The sequence below is a fragment of the Pinus tabuliformis genome, chromosome X (assembly GCF_031772625.1).
Source record: "Pinus tabuliformis cultivar Carrire ecotype Pingquan chromosome X, CPIR1, whole genome shotgun sequence".
NCBI lineage: Eukaryota > Viridiplantae > Streptophyta > Pinopsida > Pinales > Pinaceae > Pinus > Pinus tabuliformis.
In genome coordinates, this window is record NC_142308.1 from 958,225,970 (window position 1) to 958,247,913 (window position 21,944).

General features: G+C 35.7%; 1 protein-coding gene across 1 annotated transcript in view; it reads left to right on the forward strand.

The window, feature by feature from the left end:
* The window catches only part of LOC149142889 (uncharacterized), a 94,428-nt gene extending 85,809 nt beyond the window's left edge, over nt 1–8,619 (forward strand). Inside the window, exon 7 of the mRNA XM_089449475.1 lies at nt 8,253–8,619. Coding sequence (XP_089305601.1) covers nt 8,253–8,330 — 78 coding nt within the window. The 3' untranslated portion in view covers nt 8,331–8,619. The remainder of the gene's footprint in view (nt 1–8,252) is intronic.
* The last annotated feature ends 13,325 nt before the right edge of the window (nt 8,620–21,944 follow it).

The following is a 21,944-nucleotide window of genomic DNA, read 5'->3' on the forward strand; positions in this document are numbered from 1 at the left end:
CAAAATACACATTCCATGATCAGGACAACAAAGCACATACAGCCTTGGAAAGGATTCACTCTGATGTTTGTGGACCTTTCTCAACAACCTCCATTGCTAGACGCAATAATTTTTTCATTTTTATTGATGACTTGTCAAGGAAGTGTTGGATCTTCTTCATGTGGAAGAAAGATGAGACATTCTCCAAGTTCTGTGCTCTTATGCCTTGATTTTTGTGCCCATTAAATGTTGTACGAACCTACAAGAAATCTTTACAAAACCATACGATGCATCCTTCTTTACTGTTGTACTTCCTCCTTATAATGCATGCCAAGTACCTAGAATTTGAGCCCTCTTTCAACTGCAATAAATGTTGGTAAGGTGCCTTGGGATTTGTGCCCTTTCACCCAACCTCTCCTTCACAATTTTCTTCAACTCTCCTTTTCTCTCTCTCCTCATTAAAATGCTCATTAATGAGTCAATGTGTGTGCCTCTTCACTTCCTCCTCCTTTTATAAACTCAATTACCAAAACTCCTCACCCTTGATCTCAATGGCCAAAATTGAATCTTGCCATCTCAAGATCAATGGTTGTGACTTAATCTCTCATTTCGATGACTTAAGTTACTTTTAGAAAAAGCCACTTTCTAAAACACTTAAGTCACTCAAATATTATAAAGTCACTTTTAGAAAAAAGCCACTTTCTAACTTTAGAAAACCACTTAAGTCACTTTTAGTCATTAAATATAAAAAGCCACTTTATAAATAGTCTCTAGGAGGTGACATTTGTATAGTCACTTCTATAGGTTTGACACCGCCACTGTAGAAGTATCCGTGAGCTACAATTTCTAACAAAACCAATTGGCTGCAAGTGGGCCTTTAAGAACAAGTATAAATTAGATGGCTCACTTGACAATCACAAAGCAAGGCTCATGACAAAATGATTTGCACAAAAAGAAGGTGTCAATTATGAAGAGACCGTTGCCCCCACAACAAAATGGGCCTCCATTCAGACTCTTTGCCTTAACAGCTACGAATGGATGGAAAGTCCATCAAATGGATGTAAAGACTGCTTTCTTGAACAAAGATTTGAAAGAAAATGTTTTCATGTCTCAACCAAAAGGTTTTGTTGTGAAGGGACAAAAATAGAAAGTATGCAAACTCATCAAATCCTTGTATGGCCTAAAACTAGCTCCGCAAGCCTGCGAAAATTGATTGAGAATCTTCTGAAATTAAATTTCAAACACTTTAATCTTGATGTTTCAACTTTATTTGTCAAGAATGTTGTCAAAACTGTTGTCTATCTTGTGGTATATGTAGATGATCTATTGATAACAATGAACAATAAAAACTATATTGCATCCATAAAGAAAGAATTGAAGAAAGGATTTGAGATGACATTTGGGACACCTTCATTACTACTTGGGCATTGAAGTGACCCAACATCCAAGGTATATATTCCTCTCTCAAAAGAAGTACATTGGAGAATTGTTGAACAAATTTGGCATGGATGAATGCAATCCTTTGTCCACTCCAATGGAACAAAATTTGAAGCTCACATCTAAAAAAGTAAATGAATTTGAGGATGCAACTAAGTATAGATAGCTTGTGGGAAGTCTTATCTACCTCACCACTACTAGACCAAATATTTCATTTGTTGTTGGAATCCTTTCCAAGTTTATGCAAAATCCTTGTGAAGGACATTGGTCTACTGCAAAAAGAGTTCTAAAGTACTTGAAAGGAACTCAAGACTTTGGACTCAAATATTCATAGGTGGATGACTTCAGCGTGATTGGATATTCTAATTCAAATTACGATGGATATATGGAAAATGGAGTGTCCACTTCAGATTATGTTATGGGTCTTGGATCAAGAGCTGTCTATGGAGGTCACACAAATAGTCAGTTCTAGTAGATTTCACAATAGACGCTGAATATGTGGAAACTATAAAAACAACCAAGGAGATTGTGTGGCTCAAGAAAATTCTTAAATATTTGCAGGAGAAATAAGTGAACACTACTCCTCTTCTAATTGAGAATAATTTTGCAATTAAATTGGCCAAGAATCCCAAATTCCGTGATCGAACCAAACATATCAACACAATGTATCATTTGATTCAACATCATGTAAAGGCCAATACTTTTCACCTACGACATTGTTCCACATATGAGCAAATTGTAGACATCTTCGGCAAAGCACTTGGAAGATTTTTTTTGAAAGATTCAAAATGATGCTTGGACTCACAAACACCCCTGAGATTGTTAGACACCTAATTCTTAGGGATTGGGCGAAAATATATAAATATGTAAATAAAGAAATTCGAATAGTTGGAATGGGAAGAGACCTTGGTATCTGAATCCCAAAGGTCACCCCTCTTCATGTATACATAATGATGCTCACATTAACCTGGCCTTTATAATGATGGATCTCAGCCTCCAAAAATGACAGAGAAATCTGCTTGTAACAGGGGTGCTATAACAGAATCGACCAATTGAGAAGAAACTCAGATCTCGGCCTTGAATGATTGTTAACTCGTCCCTTGGAATGCTAGACTCTTCCCCAACAAATGGATCTAAACTCGTCCCTCTAATGAGAAACGTTTCAACCTGTCAAGATGGAATACATTCAACCTCCTCCAATTGTTGATCTCGACTTGCAAATCATGAGGCAACTCGGCCTCAAAAGACCATCATACTCGGCCACAAAAGACCATCATACTCGGCCTATTGAATGTTGATAGATCTCGGCCTCCCCTTGTGAATGAACTTGACTTGCAAACAAGGATAACTCGTCCTTCAAGCATGGTTTGCAAAACTAGGTCTTTTCTCCTTCACGTTAGACACTAGTGAGTGATCTGAATTATCACTCCTCTCTAACATTTTGAAGCACTAGTGAGAGATTTGAATGATCCCTCCTTGTTGACTAGCTAGGGTGGGTAGTTTCACCACCGAAAACAATCTTGTCAAGATCAGCTAGGGTGGATCTCTCACCACCAAAACTAACCCTCACGTGGGTTCTCACGGTCTCACCCAAGCTCCAAGAGCTCTCCAAGTAAACAAGAAGACAAATAAGTTAATAACCAATGCACCCAAAAAAGTGTGCTCTAATTCTTCTTTTATAACTTTTATCATTAAAATACCATGGGTCTCCCTTTTTTATCCTTGTCTCACTCAATATTATAAAGTGGCTTTATAAAGTCACTTAATAACTTCTTTTAATATAATTATTCATTTCAGTTTTTGATATTGTATTTTCTCCAAGTGAAAATGAACAATTAAACCAATCTTCTTGGAAAGGGACATTACACACCACTTTAAGAAGCCTCGAAAAGCCTATGGAAATATCACATTTTGATGTATGCGAGTCGAAACTAGAATATTCTCGAAATATCCACAAGTAGAGCACTTAACTTTGAGGAAAGTAACACAAGGCATGATATAGCCTAAGAGAAAAGTGCTTTGAAATCATGAATATTACTTCTCACTAAAGCATCAAAATAAAACTAGCCAAGATGCTCATCGTGAATTGAAAATAGAGCAAGTCAATGCATGGAAAAGCAATATTCATGCAATCCTCAAGTGAGCACCCCAGTTAGCCTTAAGTAGGAATTCATGATCTTCGGATAAAGTAAAAAGCATACACTCAAGTTAGGTTCTTAAGTCTAACAAATATATCCTGATCAAAGCTTTGAGAAAACATAAAACCATGCCTAAGTTAGGTGCTCTAGTTTACCAAATATATCTGATCGAAGCTTTGAATAAACACAAAAGATAAACTTTGAAAAGGTACAAAGGATAAGGCTCCAAAAAGATTTGAAGGAAGACATCTCAATAAAGCATATGCCAAAGATAGATTAGGGTACTCATCTTTTGGGAAAAATAAAACTTGAATCCAAAAATAACAAAGCTGTTGGAACTTGCTAAACATTGAACAATGGAAATGATCTCCATTACTAGAAAACCAATCTTGGGATACTTGTGATTTTAGAATGAAACCCTAATTTGACTTAATTTTATGCTTTTTGATTTTTAACATCGAAACCATTTGATCTGATTGTGCACATTTTTGAAATCACCCAAAATTTCAGGGTTTTCCTCTATGTTACGATATCTTGCTCATGTATTGCATTCTCTAAAAATATAAACCTTAAAAATCAATTTCTCTTGATTATCACCAAAATTCAAACACATGCACTCCTCCATAAAGGGTATTTGTAAACATGTTTATTTTCCAAATTATATAAATTTTATATAAAGGTAAGTTTCCCAAAAAGCAAATATTGAAACTTAGAAAGCTATGTTCCACAAGTTTTCGAGATGGGGAAGCACGAGATTGGGGAGACGCACATGGGGGACATGTGAAAGCACCCCAAAATTTGGGGAAATTCAAGGGGGGCAGGGGGATGTTGGGTACTTGTCTAGGGGTTCCCAACAATTCATTTTGTGCAATGTAACTACTAAATAGTAAATAGTAAAATAGTACTAAATTTGAATTTGTAAGTGATATAAGCATGCTTCATATTAAGATTCAGTAATGAAAGACATTGATTCATAAACCATAAATGAAATAGAGATAGTAATATATACATTAATTTAAATTCATTATTCTAGAATATAATCAGTACTAAGAAAATTGTAGATACCGAAGTATGAATTAGTAAATTGAAATTACTCAAACTCAAAAATAGTAAAGAGTGACAAGACAAACTCGGTATGAGGTCATCAATATCTAGAGTCAAGATTCAAAATTGAAAATTAACAATGGACAATAAACATTGAAACTAAAATGAGCATTGAGGAGTGAAAGTGAATAAAAGGTAAATATAAGTGAAAGTAAGGTAGGGTTTTCATATATTGTTTTTGTATTTTGTATTTTTTCATTTTTAGGCCTTTGATAGGCAAAAATTTTGGGGATGGAACGCCCATAAGTCTCCCTTTTGTGGGGGGTGAGGGTGGAAGGGGCTAGAACCATTCCTTTTCTACAGGGGATGCCCAAAAACATCCCTTTTAGGGGGGGTGCCTAGAAGCACCCTTTTTTTGGGGGGACACCTAGAAGTCCTTTTTTGGAAACATGTGCCCCATACTGAGGAAACGTTTTCACATGTTTCCCCAAAAGAGGGATGTGAGGAAACATTTTCTTAGGCTTCCCCCCATCCCGAGAGCGTGGAAAACGTGTGGTGTGTGCCCCCACCCTAGGGGACACATCGCTGTGGAACACTATTTGAAAGTACTCTTTAGGAATATTATTAAATGGGTGCTTGAAACTTATAACCCTCCATTGAAAACATGAAATTTCTAGCTGAAATGGCTCTTCTCAAAATTTTGAAAGTAGTCTTTTGGAGCTCTCTCTTTGCCATGCATGTACGAATTATTACATCTCACATGCATGCTTTGATCCAGGAAGAAAAATACTTTGAGGATCTCATGCAAAAAACCCGTTTAATCTTTAACTTTGAGAATAATTGTTGGTGATCATGTGCTAAGTCTGGCTAAAGCACCCATGAACCGTCAATGTTGAATGAATCGATAATGTATTTATGGACTGTTGATGTTGAATAAATGAACATGAATTTTGAGAAGTTCATTATGTGTGACCAAAGGTTCAACTTGTATACAAGAGAATTGGGAGGTAGGATAGGAAAGTGGATGATCTACTAAAGACAAATTTTTGATTGAAGCAAACTTCTCATTAGGATGCAAAATTCAAAAGTGAGTGCAAATTTAAAATGCTTGGAGTGAAGCCCGAAGCAATTGCATCCAATGGTGGAGAGAGAGAGGAGTTTTTCACCATGGGGCAAGGTTTAACTTCCATAAGGGCCTAGGCCTCAAGCCATGGGGGCACCTTGAGGTAGTGGTTGAAAGACTGGTTGCATCTAGAGGGATTATATTAAATAGTCTCGTGACATGCGCACAGATAAGCGGATCAAAGCCCACCCCCATGTCTTTCAATAATGTAAAGGGCCTTGGGGTGTAGATCAATTGGTGATAGGGTATAGTGTACACTATTAAGACACTTCTTGCAATGTTGTTGGTTCAAACCTTGACTAGCCCTGTGTGCAATGTGTGGGTGTAATGTCTTCAAATTAATTGCCCATGGGAGGACATAGTAGCCTAAATAACCCCGTAGGCAATAGTCATTTAAAAAGGGGGAAATTCTTATTTAATATTGCTTATGTAACATTAGATAATAAAAGTTGAATTTAGGGCAAATGGAGGGAACCTTGCAATAAAATTTAAATTTAGGGCAAATGGAGGGAAACTTGCTAGTCATTCAAAATTGAATTTATGAGGGAAAAGCCCCAAAGAGAATCTATGAAAGGAAAGGAGGAGAGTCATTATGATCATCATGGATTGTTATTCTTCTTGATTTTGGGCTGAGGCTCTTGGAGGGTTTTAAGACCCCTCTTTGATTGGTTTCGGTGGTGAAAGATTCCACCCTAGCCAATCCTTCTATCTTTCTTGCCATAGCACCAAATTCTAGTTAGAGGATTATCTTTCTGAGGTAGCAAACCTTCATTTCTGAGACAAGTGAGGGTTGGAACCTTAGTTTCTGAGGCAGTGAGGCTGGAATTAATCCTTCTGAGGCAGAAAACACCCTTTCTAAGGCAAGCGAGTGCTGAAATCTTAGTCTCAGTGGGAGCGAGGGCTGTAATTAGTCCTTCTGAGGCAGTGAACTAACTTTCTGAGGCTGTGGAGGGCCAAGAGGCCATTTTCCTGATGGAGCAAGTGACCTAAAGACTGGTAAATCTTCTCTTATGGCAGCAGAAGGTTGAGGTCTAACTCTCTGAGACAGTGGAAGGCTAAGATGCGATTTTCCTGAGGCAGTGATTGACCTAAAGGCTGCAAAATATCTTCCTGTGGCAGCGGAAGGCTGAGGCCTAATTCTCTGAGGCAGCGGAGGCCAAGAAGCCATTTTTCTGAGGCAGCAAGTGGCCTAAAGAGCCACGATCAGGAGGCAGAAAGGGTTAATAAGGGTGCAAGGTAGCAGTGAAGTCTGTTGGTGTGATTTTGTGGCAGCAATGAGACTGCTATAGAGAAACCATGTTTGATTTGATATTCCTGTTGTGAGATTGTTGACCGTTGTAAGTCTGTTATTTAACTGTTGAATCAGCCCTACTTCATAATGGGTGCTTGTGGAATCAACTGTTGATTGAGTTCTTTACTATACTACTTGTGTATTCATTATAGAGCATCACTGTTTCATAGATTGATGAATACTGCAATACTGTTATGAAATACAATTCTTTCATGTGTTTTTGAAAACTCTAACCCAGCATTGCATCCAAAGGGTAATCTTCCCAAGAAGGACATTAGAGGGCAGCATGGGTATGACTGGAGGTTATAGTGGTAGAGATCAGAATTGACTTTGTGTCACATGAGTACGAACCTGGCCTAGTTGTTGATTTTGCTAGTCACATAAAAAAATGCTTGGAGTGAATAATGTGCCTTGTATAAGACATGAACAAAAGTATAGATTAAGGATCACCATAAATTGGTCTTGTGCACAAAGGAAAAAGGTGCAGAAAAAATGCCAAGGAATAGATAAGGGATTTCCATCTATTGGTATGTGAAAAATGAACAACATTATTTAATGGGAGGACAACATAAAATTTCCAAATTGGATCATCAAGATATTTTCTAAAACAAGTCACCGAAGGGAGAGAGTTGATAGAAAAAGACTAGTGGCTCAAGTTGATCCACATATCTTGAACTCAAGCTCAATGGCCTTTGCCATTTTATAATGATAGTGCTTAGCAAATTAGGCTTGTCTCTACCTAGCAATGCTTGTATGGTACCATATTTTTATTTTATGACATGGTATGAAAAAAGTCTCACTAAGGATTCTCTCTCAATCTCCGGTCAATCACGCATATGTACTATGAACTATACAAAAATCCATTCATTCAGATGGTTATTCATTAGTTCATTTGTTGATATCCAATTCTGAACTAGTAAGGCTATGGTTTGTACTTAGCTTTGAATAATCGTTGAGATTTGTATTATATGTTGATTACTTCCTAACTTAGCAATGGATCTTTATCTTTCAATGTTTAAACGGAAATTCTGCTAATGTGATTTCTTGTGTTTTGGATTACAAATATTAAAGTGGATAATAAATATGTTTCTATTTTACTTTTATGTATTTTCAGACTTTATTTATCTCTTTTCAACTGTTGCAAAACTCCTAATATATTAGTTGTTTCACAGTTAACTCCTTAGCTATGCAGTAACCTTGTTGAAGTTGACTTATCTTTGTCTGGTTCTTCTCTTCACAGGTGCATTTTGTTCTTTTTGAAATGCCTGCCTGGGAGGCTTGGCTAGAAAAAGCAAATGAGCTATTTGAGCAAATTTGATGTTGGATAAATGGACAAAAACTGTTGTTTCATATTGAATCAACCTTGCAAGGTCGGCATTAGCAGAAGAAGTAGCATTTTAGTTTGTACGTCATAGTGACATTCATACAAACTTTCTGAGTTTATGAGATCATCATCAACATTTCGATAAAATTTTAGCCCTTGATATTCTCTTTGGATAGTTTGTATGATTCTGGGTGAAGATCAATCCCTGATGATTAACTTTTGGCTAAGTATTGGATGTTAAGCTACATCGATATTTTACATTATTCTGGCAGGTTATATTCAATTCCACTTGCATGTAAAGATGTTTATGGTTGTCCTTTTCCATCATATATTTCTTGCCCATACTCATTTTTCTCCAATTGATTGGCATTTTATAATTTCAATTGGATGATAAAATGTTTCCATCAGTGTAATAAAGAAGGTAGCAGTGTGAGAAATGTTGTAATCCTCCCCAGCCAAGTTCAATTCCCGCATGTCACATGTTAAGTTCATAATGAGTATATCCTTATGATGACTTGAGCCTTGTTGTCTGAGAATCCCCTGAAGACCAAAACATGTATATTCCTCATATGGAATATAAAGATATTTCTTCGAAGAGAAGAAAAAAAGAAGGTAGCATGAATAATCTTGAATTCTTAATAACCTACAAAGGATGCATGTTCTATCATAGTCATTAGAAAGTAAAGACACTGTAATTTTAGAGCTTCCTTAGGTCATTCAAAATGGTTTACAGCCCCACACAAATATTAACGATCTGTCTGCAATTTTGTTGGTGAATAGTTTAAATGAAACCCCATCTTCTGTCCCAACATTGAGAATACTGTCGTATTCACTAACATTTTCAGGCTAAAACCTAGAAAGCATGCTGGCCAATTTGTTGATTGCTTCTTTCAAACTTAAAGGATATAAGGTGAGCTTCTGAATTACTATCTTCACTTATGGTGAGAAATCATGATGTATACAGTGTAAGATATAGTTGTCATTAGAATTCAAACTAGGAAGAAAGTGAAAAGAACTCTATCTAAGAAGGGCATCTGCTATCACTCAGAATTGTCCCTTGCTAAATCAATCCCAAGAGCTCTAAAAGGACAGTTTAGTCTCATTTTCCTTGTGATCAACGTAGAAAATCTCTTCAAGATTGGTGCTTGCTAGTCAGAGGGGTGTCCCCAAGGTGACTCACTGATTCAACCTACAAAATTTGCAACACAGCCCCTTGGGATCAGAAAAACAAAAGCACATATCTTATCTTAAATTCTTCAAAATCATCATCTAATCACCTCAGGCCTGTGTAAACTAATCATTAAATTGCAATAATAATGTTCAAATCTGCATGGTAAACACTTATAGATCAATGAAATTTAAGTCCAGATCTGCAAATTAGGTTTGGGAAATCTAAAATAGTTGCTATTTATCAGCAGATTTAACATCAAAATGAGCAGTACTCATAAACTCAAAATTGATTTATGTCCCTCCACCCATCATCTTGGGAGAGTTTGGGGTCCAAACCCTTTGGCTGGAGTTTGTGTTCAACCTTGTTTCACTTCTACATTGGTTTTGGAGTTTCATGGACAACATGAAGGGATGGAATTACTATCTGTACTTGGACTATAGTTCATCAGAATCCATTTGCTTCAACAAGCCCCGTAGGTTGTGCACAGTGTTGGCTTGTGCAGGTCTTATATCTTCTAGAGTCTGTGGGCATTTTGATAGACTAACTTCCTTCCATTTAGATACTCTTTTGATGCTCAAAGTTTCCTCTTACCTACTAGGAAAGAGTTGAATAGGATCATCCCAGACAACATCTATAGGCAGTTCATACAGATTACTTGGATATGCCCTGTTACCACAAAATCTAGCATGCCTTGGAAAGGGAAACCCTTCAAAACAAGAGCTAGACTAAGTGCCAACAATGGGACAATGGCCTGCTACCACAAAATCTAGTGGGCCCTAGAGAGGGAAAGCCTATAGGACAAAAACTAGACTAAGTGTTAACAATGGGACAATGGCCCACTGTCACCATAGCCAAGGTTCCCTGCTCTTTACGGACTTCTGTTGATGGGAGGAGTCCCTTTAAGGTAATAATCACCTTTGATAGGTATTCTAGGGATTTAGGGTGCAAGGTGATGTAAGAGAACCTCTCAAGTGTGAAAATTCTCTTTGCCGTTAATCTGGTTATTATTCTCCTATCTTCAAACAGATTCTGTAGTGTAGCTTCCGGATACATCGCATTTAGTTGTTTGTAGTCGACGTTTCGAACCAGCAACGATGGTTCATCATCAGGATTTGAAAAATTGTTGAAAGACTAATCTCATTTTTTAATAAATAGAGATGTGTGAGATGTTAGCCGACAGTTTTAATTGTTTTATTATATTTAGTTAATTTTGATTGTATTTGTGAAATATAGGGTTTTATTAATTAATTAATTAATTAATTTATTATATCTTTTTTCTTTTTTTTTTTTTTTTTAAGGGTTATGGTTATATTATTTTGATTAATTTCGTAATTATCTAAATTAGTTATTTAGTTTTGATTATTTTAATTAATTATTAATATTGATTATTTTTAATTATTTGTTTTAATTATTTCTAATTACATTTCTTTTAATGAATTCTTGAATTTAATTATTCTAATCCTATTTGTTTTAATTTATTTATTAATTATATTTATTCTAATTATTTATTATAGTTAATCCTTTTTTTTGGTGAATAATTAGAATAATTTATTATTATTATTTTAATTATTTATTCTGATTGTCTTATTTCAATAATTATTTTGATTATTTGATTTTATTAATTTTTTATTTGATTTTATTTATTTATTTATTTATTTTTAATTAATTAATTAATTAATTAATATATTATTATTATTATTATTTTATTTGTATATTTATTTATTTTTAATTAATTAATTAATTAATTAATTAATTTATCATTATTATTATTATTTTATTTGTATATTTGTTTTAATGTATTAATTACTTATTTGTTCTCATTATTTGTTAAAGTAAATTCTTAGTTTTAATTCTGTTTAGTGTTAATTAGAGTAAATTTTTATGTTTCATTGTAATCATAGTTATATCAATTGAATTTGTATTAATCTTTAAAAATATTTATTTTAATTAACTTTATGATTATTTTAATCATATTTATTTTAATTGATTATATAATTTTAATTATTTTAATTCGTTAATTCTACTATATTTATTTATTTATTTATTTTTGCCTATTATACCTATTTTAATTTTAGTTATTTGAATTCTAATATTTTAGAACTTTTAAGTTTGTTCTAGGTTAGTTAGAGGAGGGTTATGGTTATATTATTTTGATTAATTTCGAAATTATCTAAATTAGTTATTTAAATTTGATTATTTTAATTAATTATTAACATTGATTATTTTTAATTATTTATTTTAATTATTTTAATTGTTTATTTTAATTATTTATTTTAAAATAATCATAAAATTAATCAAAATAAATATTTATTTTAAAATAATCATAAAATTAATCAAAATAGATTTTTATTTTAATTATATTAATTATTTTAATTATACATTTTAATTATTTTAATTATTTATTTAAAATAATCATAAAATTAATCACAATAAAGTTAATCAAAATAAATATTTTGTGATTATTTTAATCATATTTATTAGTTGATTATTTAAATTTTAATTCTAATTATTTTAATTATATATATATATATATATATATTAATTATTGATTCTAGATGTGCCTATTATACTTATTTTAATTTTAATTATTTGAATTCTAATATTTTAGAACTTTTAAGTTTGTTCTAGGTTAGTTAGAGGAGGGTTATGGCTAGGAGGGGTTGATTTGGATGATAGTATAGGAGTCCAGTTTTTACTTATGGTCCATCCCTCGTCTCTGTTGAGGTTATTAGGGTGTTTGCTGATTTCTATGGCTTCTCTGAATTTCCTTATGAAGTAGTGTTCACATTTAGCTAAGATGCGGGTATCTTCTATACAGATTTGGTGTTTGGTTTTGTCAGAATGCTCAGCTAGAGCTGAGGATTTGGAACGATTGTGTTTAATGTCAGCGGCGTGTTCTTGGATTCTTGTGCTAAAGGATCTCCCAGTTTCACCTACATAGGGTTTACCGCAAGAGCAGGGAACTAAGTAGACCCCTTTAAGGCATTTGGGATCAATTTTGTCTTTGACAGGCTTAAGGCAGTTCCGGATAGTGTTTAAGGGTTTGAAAGTGGTTAGAATTCCATTATTTTTCAGGATGCGTGAGATTTTGTCTGTAGTCCCTAATATGTAGGGGAGGTTGACTTTACCTTTTGTGTTATCAAAGCTTTTGTTTTTGTTAGGTTGAGTGCTTGCTTTATTTATGGCTTTGATGACTTGATGTTTGCTGTACCCATTTTTTAGGAAAACTTTAATAAGGTGTTCTATTTCTTTTTCTAGGTGTTCTTTGTCAGAGATTCTAAGGGCTCTGGTTGCTAATGTGTTGAGGACCCAACATAAAACATCTTCTTTGCAGTTTTCTTCTTGGATACATGAGGGATCAAATGACCTTTTATGGCATCCATGATTACATTCTTGGCCATCACATCCTTGTGAGCTGTCAACTACTGCAAATTTGTAGGCCAAGGCACAACATCCTTGATAATATCCTAAAGATCATTCTCTTCTAATAAGAGAATAACCTCCCTTTCGTTGACAAGAAATTTGGGGTACCATCCATTCTCAACAAAGAAGCCTTCACTGATATCTAATGCACAAACTCCTAGATTTGAAAATTAGTTCTTAAAATGAATATCAAATCAGAGAACACAGAACTGAACACAACACAACTTCGACTTTACATTGCTAAAGACTGGTTTTTATACATTGCAATGAAGTTTCTTGATTTTGGTTGTTGGTGGCTTCTTCAGGAAGCTATCTGAAGTCTCCAGAAGCCTCGAGACAATCTCCTGAACTCTCGAGAAGACTCCCTACCTAACATAGTTAATGCGGAAGGTTGGTTGGTTGGAATTACTGTTTATCCAACACTCCCCCTTAATTCCAACACACAAAATATCCTATAACACAATACATAAGACACAAACATACTCTTAATTGACATGCCTGCTGGTCTAAGTCTCAGCTAGGCTTACAACATAATCTGGATTTTCTACAACACATAACTTACTTCTACAAAACTCAAATTTGGCCTTTCCAAGAGGCTTAGTGAATATGTCAACTACATTCTCATTTGTATTACAATATATTAAGTCAATTTCCTTTGATTGGACCTTTTCCCTTACAAAATGATATTGTGTGTCTATATGCTTTGACCTTGCATGACATACAATATTATCACATCTGATCACTATAGGTTCTTGTTGACCTTGACCAACATCTTCAAGTATCCTTCTGAGTCGGATAGCTTCACAGGTGGCACTACATAATGTTTTATACTCTGTTTCAGTTGATGACAAGGAAACTGTTGGCTTTTTCTTATTGCTCCATGATATAGCTCCTGATCCTATATTGAACACGTATCCAATGGTGGATTTCCTGTCGTCTGGGTTTCCGACCCAGTCAGAATCAGAATGACTTGTCAATTCAACATTACAATCATGAGTATATTCAATACCAAAATTGGTAGTTCCCTATAAATATCGAAGGACCCTTTTTGTGGCTATCCAATGGCTTTCATGAGGCTTAGCCATGAATTGACTAAGTATGCTTACTGCAAAACCAATGTTTGGGCTAGTGGTAGTGAGACAATTAAGACATCCCTCTAATTGTCGATACAATGTTCCATTCACTTCTTTTGTTCCATCATCACTTCTCAATTTGAAATTTTGTTCCAATGGAGTACTCACTGCTTTACATCCTTTCATATGAAATCTCTTTAGTACCTCATTTGTATATTTGGTTTGTGTGATTAAAGTCCTACCATCATCTCTCCATACTTCAAGACCTAGACAATAATGCATCTGACCAAGATCCTTCATCTCAAATTCCTTTGATAACTCCCTTTTGATATCCTTAATCAATTTATTAGCACTCCCTGTTATTATTAGATCATCAACATATATAGAGATTAATATTATATCTCCATTTCTATATGTCTTGACATACAAATTAGGATCATTTTGCTTTTTTTAAATCCTTGCTGAAAGAAGAATTTATCGATTTTCTCATACCAAGATCTAGGTGCCTGTTTTAGTCCATATAAGGTCTTTTTTAACTTGCATACAAGATGTTCTTGTCACTTCTTTACAAATTCTTCTGGTTGAACAAGATAAATCTCCTCTTTTAAGTCGCCATTTAGAAAAGCTGAATTCACATCTAATTGATGTAGCTTCCAATCATATTTAGTTGCCAATGCTATCATTATTCTGATTGTATTCATTTTTGCAACCGGAGCAAATGTATCTTCATAATCTATAACCTTCCTTTTGTGAGTAATCTTTTGCAACCAATCTTGCCTTATATTTTTCTGTGCTACCCTCTACATTAAATTTTTACTTGTACAACCATTTTGATCCTATATTGAATTTATTTTCAGGTAATTCTGTTAATTCCCAAGTTTCATTTTTCATTATAGATTCATATTCTTTTTTCATAGCTTCCATCCATTCTTTATGATTTTTAGCTCGTTCATAATTTAAAGGCTCAAAAACAGTCATTACTTGAGACAGTAAAGCATAATCTTTATACCTAATAGGGGTTTGAATCTGCCGTGTTGACCTTCTTAGAGGTTGATTACACTGTGGAGTACGTTCTCCTCTTCTTCTTCTCTGTGGAGTGCCTTCATCACTTCTTTGTGGACTTTGACTTCTTGACATGTCCTTTGGAATGTCCATGCTTTGACTTCTTGATTCAACAACTTCTTCTTCTTCCTTAAAGTGGTCATAAGGAGGCTGCCATACATTTTTTTCATCTTCTTTTATTTGTTTATCTGCATGCTCATGAAATATAACATCTCTACTTGCAAAGACCTTGTGAGTACTTGGATCATACATTTTATATGCTTTTTGATCAGTACAATATCCAATAAAAATGCATTTGATGGCTTTGGCATCTAATTTTCTCCTATTCTCTTTAGGAATATGAGCAAAGGCCTTGCATCCATATATCCTTAAATAACTAACTGTAGGTTTAAAACCATAAAATGCTTCAAATGGTGTTTTGTGCTCAAGATATTTAGTAGGGCTTCTATTTTTTAGATACAGTTGTATTAATGGCTTCAACCCAAAAACTATAGAAAGTCCTTTACTTTTTAACATACTACGAGCACATTCAAGTAATGTTCTATTCTTTCTCTCAGCTACTCCGTTTTGCTAAGGTGAATGTGGTACTGGAAATTGCTGCATAATTCCATTTTGTTTGCAATATTTGATAAAAGCTCCTGAAGTGTACTCACCACCTTTATCTGATTGAAGAATTTTAATGCTCTTTCTTGTTTGCTTTTCAACCATATTTTTGAATTCTTTAAAGTATTCAAACACATCACTTTTATTTCTTATAAAGTACACCTAGGTGTATCTAGTGCTATCATCAATAAATATAAGAAAGTAATATGCTCCACCAAGTGACTTAGTTTGCATTGGACCACATACATCAGTATGCACTAGTTCAAGTATTTCACGATTTCTTCTATTTTCAAGCATGGGAAATTCTTCCCTATGTTGTTTTCCTAGTGCACAACCTTCACATTCAAAGTGTCCACACTTAATATTTGGAAGGCCTTCTACCATCAATTTCTTTTGTAGTAACATTAGGTCATTATGATTTAAGTGTCCATACCTTTGATGCCAAAGCTCTATATTTGAAATTCTATATTTGACATTCTATATTTTTGCAACAACCTTGTAGTTGTCCTGCACATCCTTTACCAAACAATGTGGTTTAACAAATTCAACCTTTAAATGCTGATTTGTAATAGTAGAGACTGAAATTAAGCTCTTCTTTAATCCTGGAACATACACCACATTTTGAATTTGTTTTTCTTGTCCATTAGGCATCATAACACTTATATCACCATATCCTTTAATTTCATGTGATCTATTATCTCCTAAATAGACGTGTCCCCCATTATTAACCTCATGATAAGTATCAAACCAATTTCTTTTGCATGACATGTGGATTGATGCACCAGAACCTATATAGTATAAACCAAGCATTATCATCATCAGTTTCTGTTGATAAAGCAGCATTGGACACAAACAATTTAAGATTGCTAAAGTCATGACTAATTGCTTCATCTCTATCAACATAATTCCTTGAATGTCTTCTTTGTTTAAATTGATCAAACCTTCTTTTCATGCAATTCTTAGCAAAATGACCAGGGTTTCCATAGTAATAACACACATAATCTCTACTTGATTTGGCATGTGTCCTTGGTAAAAGTGTACCTTGAAATGATTTTACGTGTGTCTTTTTGCCTTTATTTTTGTCACATTGTTTTCCTTTGAAGAACTGCTTCCCTTTAGTCATGAATGCTAAATCTGAATTGGGAGATTTCTGTTTAAGACTTCTTCTCCGCTCTTCTTCCTGCATAAGTATACCTGCCAACTCATCAAACCTAGGAGCCTTCTCTCTAGCTGAAAGACCAGTGATAAACATTTAATATTCATCAAGCATTCCATTTAATGTCATAGTAACCAAGTTTGTACTAGATATTGTTTCACCTATGTCACCTAATTTATCCTTTAGATCCTTAATTCTAGATATAAAATTATTGACATTTTCATTTTCTTCCATCTTAATTAAAAGAAGCTTACTCTTTAAATACAATATTCGATTTGTAGTCGTTGTCTCATACACATTTTTGAGAGTGTTTCATGTCTCCTTGGATGTTTTGCACTCTATAATGTGTGGAATAATGTTGTCCTTAATGGACATCCGCAAAAACACCTTTGCTTTGTTTTCCCATCGCTTCCAGTCTTGAATTGCAACATCTGTGGCTTGAGGGGACATTGGCTTGACTTCAGCTCCAGACACAATCGTCCATATATTGTAGCCTTCTATCAAAGTCTGCAACTTAAACTTCCAATTTGCATAGTTTTCACCATCTAGCTTGTTAGCATCAGATAAATAAGATTCCGCCAATACATTAGCCATTGTCAATAAGCTTATGAATACCAACCACCAAGATACAATTTTTTCACAACTTCAATAATTAATTTCCTTACACAATCACAAATAATAACACCTTTTTAAAACTAATTTTACTTACTCCTTAACAACACCCTTTTTTAACCTTTTTTAATTTATATATATTACTTTATTTCATAATCACCAAAAAACACAAAGCATGATATAACCATACACTTACTTCAATCTTTGAAAAAGTCTTGTAAAACAATAAATCGTTCCTTCCAAAATGGCCTTAGAGAATTAGTCCAAAAAACATGTTTATAACCAGAACATTGGTTCTTAGAAATGTTCTCCTTTTCTACGGAGACCCAGAAATTAGAGAAAGCATAAACACGCCGAAGGCTATCCTTTTTCTCAAAAAAATATACTACAATTTTTTTTTGTTATCTTCACAACCGTATACAACTATCTTCAAAGGAAATATATGCCACAAAATTTGATACCAGTAGAAACGCAGGCCTCCTTTTCTCAATTGAACACAAACTTCGCCCTCCGGCCAGCTCGCCCTCTCTTACCAACACACAAGCAAAATTTCTCCTCGTAGCTCGTTCTTCAAAATCCTCAGCTCTATTTCTTGACAGCAAACAGCCTCCTCCAGCTTCTTCAGCCAACGACTATCTCAATCTCTGTCTGTAGCAGCGCTTTCCTCCAGTTGCTCTCCTTGCAGTAAAACACTCAAGCGAATCGTTTCCTTCAACGCAAACCTCAGACCTCTTTCATGTCTCGCTCTCATACGCAGGTTCTCACACGTGGAGATGCAACAATTTCAACATTTTGCAATTTCTCACACCAGCTTCACACCCTCTCTACAACACATTGATCGTTTTGAGACTTCTCTGCAACACAAAACCTTACACACTGATCGCTCACAGAGAGCAAAGACCCACACTCTCACCTTGCTCTAATACCAAATTGGAGAAGTAGAACCGAACACAACACAACTTCGACTTTACATTGCCAAAGACTGGTTTTTATACATCGCGATGAAGTTTCTCGATTCTGGTTGTCGGTGGCTTCTTTAGGAAGCTATCTGAAGTCTCAAGAAGCCTCGAGACAATCTCTTGAACTCTCGAGAAGACTCCCTACCTAACATAGTTAATGCGGAAAGTTGGTTGGTTGGAATTATTGTTTATCCAACATAATAAAACCTATGTTACTGGATCCGGTAGGTGGAGGGCCAAGATCCACGGATCTGATCTGGATCCGGATGCGGATCCGCTTGGAAACGTGTGAAATACGACACGGTGGCAGATCTTCATTTTACGGAAACGAAAATCTTCTCCTGAAATGGATCTCGAGATTGTATGCCGGAACCGCCAAAATGAAACAGGAAAACACTTTAGGTTTGACTTGCGGTTTTAACTTTTAGGTTAAACAGTGTAAAGTAGGCCCCTCTTTGTTGTTGGCAACGCCATTCTTTATAAGTCTCGAACAAAGCAGCCGCAAAAGTTAAAACAGTTGAATGTTTTTATATTTCATTGTTCTTTGAATCTTGACCATTCCAAACACCATGACCACAGACAGCCGCAGGGATTATATATTGTTCTTCGACCATTCAACAGTTGGTAGACGGCGACGCAGACAACAAAAACAATTTCCAAACAATTCAGACAGCCACAACAAAGATCGCTTCAACCATTCGGCACCACAAACAACGACTATTCTTGTTCCATTTGGCAGTGGGCACAAGCTTGTCAGCAGACAACGATTGTCGGCACCACGAACTTACACAACTAGCCAGGTAAAAAAAATCATGATATGCATTATTTAATATTTTATATATTATATAAAATAAAATATATAATATGCTATTTATAGTATGGAAATCTCTAGTGAGCGTAAATATTATATAATTTAATAATTATTATTATAAATATAATTATATTATATAACGATTATTATAAATATAATTGTCATTTATTGATTTATATTGGTAGTATTTACATTTTTAATATTCAACCATTCATAATTTAATATTTTATTATGATGTATTTTAATTGTGTATTTAGATTTATATTTATTTTATTATGAAGTGTTAGAAAATTTCAAAATTATTTGTTAAATTTTAATGTATTTTTATTTTTTATTTTTATCATTATGTATTTTAATTTTTAATTGTATATTACTATATATATATTTTTTAAAAGAAACGGTTGGGCATGCCAAACAACCTCGATTACAATCAATTGAGGGAATTCTGGTTCTATAGAGTCCTCATATTTTGGCTTTTGTACTAGAGATTAGCTGTTGTTTTTTCGCATTTGGCATGGATGAGAGATCCTTGCTATGCTTTTGGCGTCTTAGAGTCCTGTCTTACATTTCCTCTTTTTTTTGTTGCTTTGGTACTTTCCTGGGTTAAGCTAATTCTCGAATAAACTTTAATCCACGGTCCAATATAAACAAAACCTGCTTACATTAAACTGTATTAATATAGAACCTGTCCCCACCTCCAATATACCAAGGCTCTCGTTCGTACCTAACCCCACTTCAAGGTTAAAACCTAGCCATGTTCAGCTCGCGATTACCGTCAGATCTTCCTCTACCCAGATCCGACGCTTATCGTGTCCCTCTCTACCCGGCCCTTAACACCTCAGGAGCGCGTGCTATGGGCCGTTTTGTCCTGCCACGCGTCAGCGACTAAGTGGCATCGCGTCAGTTTCGTAGAAAACTGCCCAAAAGCCAGGAGCGGTGCAATGGAAACCGCTTACCACTCCCAGCCTAGATAACATCCCTCCTTTTGCAATGCACGATGGCCGTCAGATCAACCCTGCCCAGATCCGACGCTTGTCGCGTCCCTCGCTGTCTGATCCTTAACCTGATCCCATATCCATACCCGACCCCACAACAAGGACAATACCCTGCCATGTACAACGTGCGATAACCGTTAGATCTTCCCCCGCCTAGATCCGACGCTTATTGCGTCCTTCGCTCTTCGACCCTTAACACCACATGAGCGTGTGATATGGGCAGTTTTGACCAGCCCTGCATCGGGCCCTAAGGTACATCACGTCCGATTCATGAAACACTGCCCTGCAGCCAGAAGCGGTGTGATGTAAACCGCTTACCACAGCGACTTTAACGCCCCACCTTTTCTAGCGCGCGATGATCGTCGGATCATCCCCCGCCCAGATCTTACACATCACTTCCTTCAAAACCGTCCTCTGATTGAATACAATTTTGCGCCCTGTTAAGACACCCAAAAACTGTTTAGCCCATGTGAAAACCTATAGCCTGTCGAGGAGTGGCCCACTCTTTCTCAACAGTGAAAGTCTGTCTGTGCTAGCCTTTGTTCTGTAGAATTTTGTCCTTGATAAACTCTCCTTGTTTGTTAAGGAATTGGGTGCCTTTTAGGTTCTTCATCATTCTTTACCAGCATACCTTGAGCTAGAAGACATCCTTTGTTAGCCATTATATCAGCTTCCTTGTTCAGAGCTCGCAGGACATGGTAGAATGAGCAGGATGTGAAGTTTTGAGCCATCTTTCTTATTCTTTCAAGGGTCTTGTTTAGAGCAGAGCTATTGAGTTGGTCGCCCGTGTTAAGGATTTTAATCAGGATTTCAGAATCCCCGAAGATTTGAAGGTTTTCCCCTCTGTTCCTCTGAGCCAGCTGACACGCTTTGAGCAGTCCGAGGATCTCGGCTTGGTTGTTGGTGCTCTGACCTAGGCCCCAACTGAAGCTGTATTGTTTTTGTCCATCTGTGGAGTAAATTGTTCCTCCTACCCCTGATATCCCCGGGTTTCCTTTGGAGGCTCCGTCGAAGAAAACCGTGACTTTGCCCTGATTTTTCCACCATTTTTTAAATTCCGCCTCAGAGATCCGGAGACGCCACTCTGGGTTATGTCTAGACAAGAAGGTATTCTTCTTGATGCTGGCCTGTCTCAGGGATTCACCTAGCCAGTTGAGCTCTTCAGGGAGAAGGGAGTTGTCTAGCTTATGAGGTCTATTTTCAAAAGTTTCCAGCAACAAAGCTTTGGCCTTGGCAGCCACTGTGTTGGTGGATTGAAGTCTGTTGTTGAAGATGGCTTCATTCCTAGCCAACCAGATTCCCCAACAGATATATTTTGGTATTGCATTCCAGATTTTAGTCCATGTTGAGTTGCTATTCAAAGAGTGAGGATAACATTCTTTCCAAGTTGCGAAAAGACTAACAACTGAAGACTGCTGAGGGATTTGGGCGTTGAGCCCCATAATTGCTTGCAACCAGATCTCTTGAGAAAAGGGGCAGTCTATGAACAGGTGATCAATAGTTTCCTGATCCTTGCAGCAGAGAGGGCATCTGTGTGGACCCATGATTCCTCTTTTCTCTAAGTTGTCCCCAGTGAGGGTCCTTCTGTGCATGAGAATCCAGCATAAGAAGTTGATTTTTGGGAGACCAAATGGGTCCCAAACATGCTGCCAAAGCTTTGTAGTATGGATCTGATGTTGTTGTTCTTGTAGGGCTGCAAAACCCAGTCGAGCTGAGTAAGCTCCAGACTTCCCCCAACCCCAC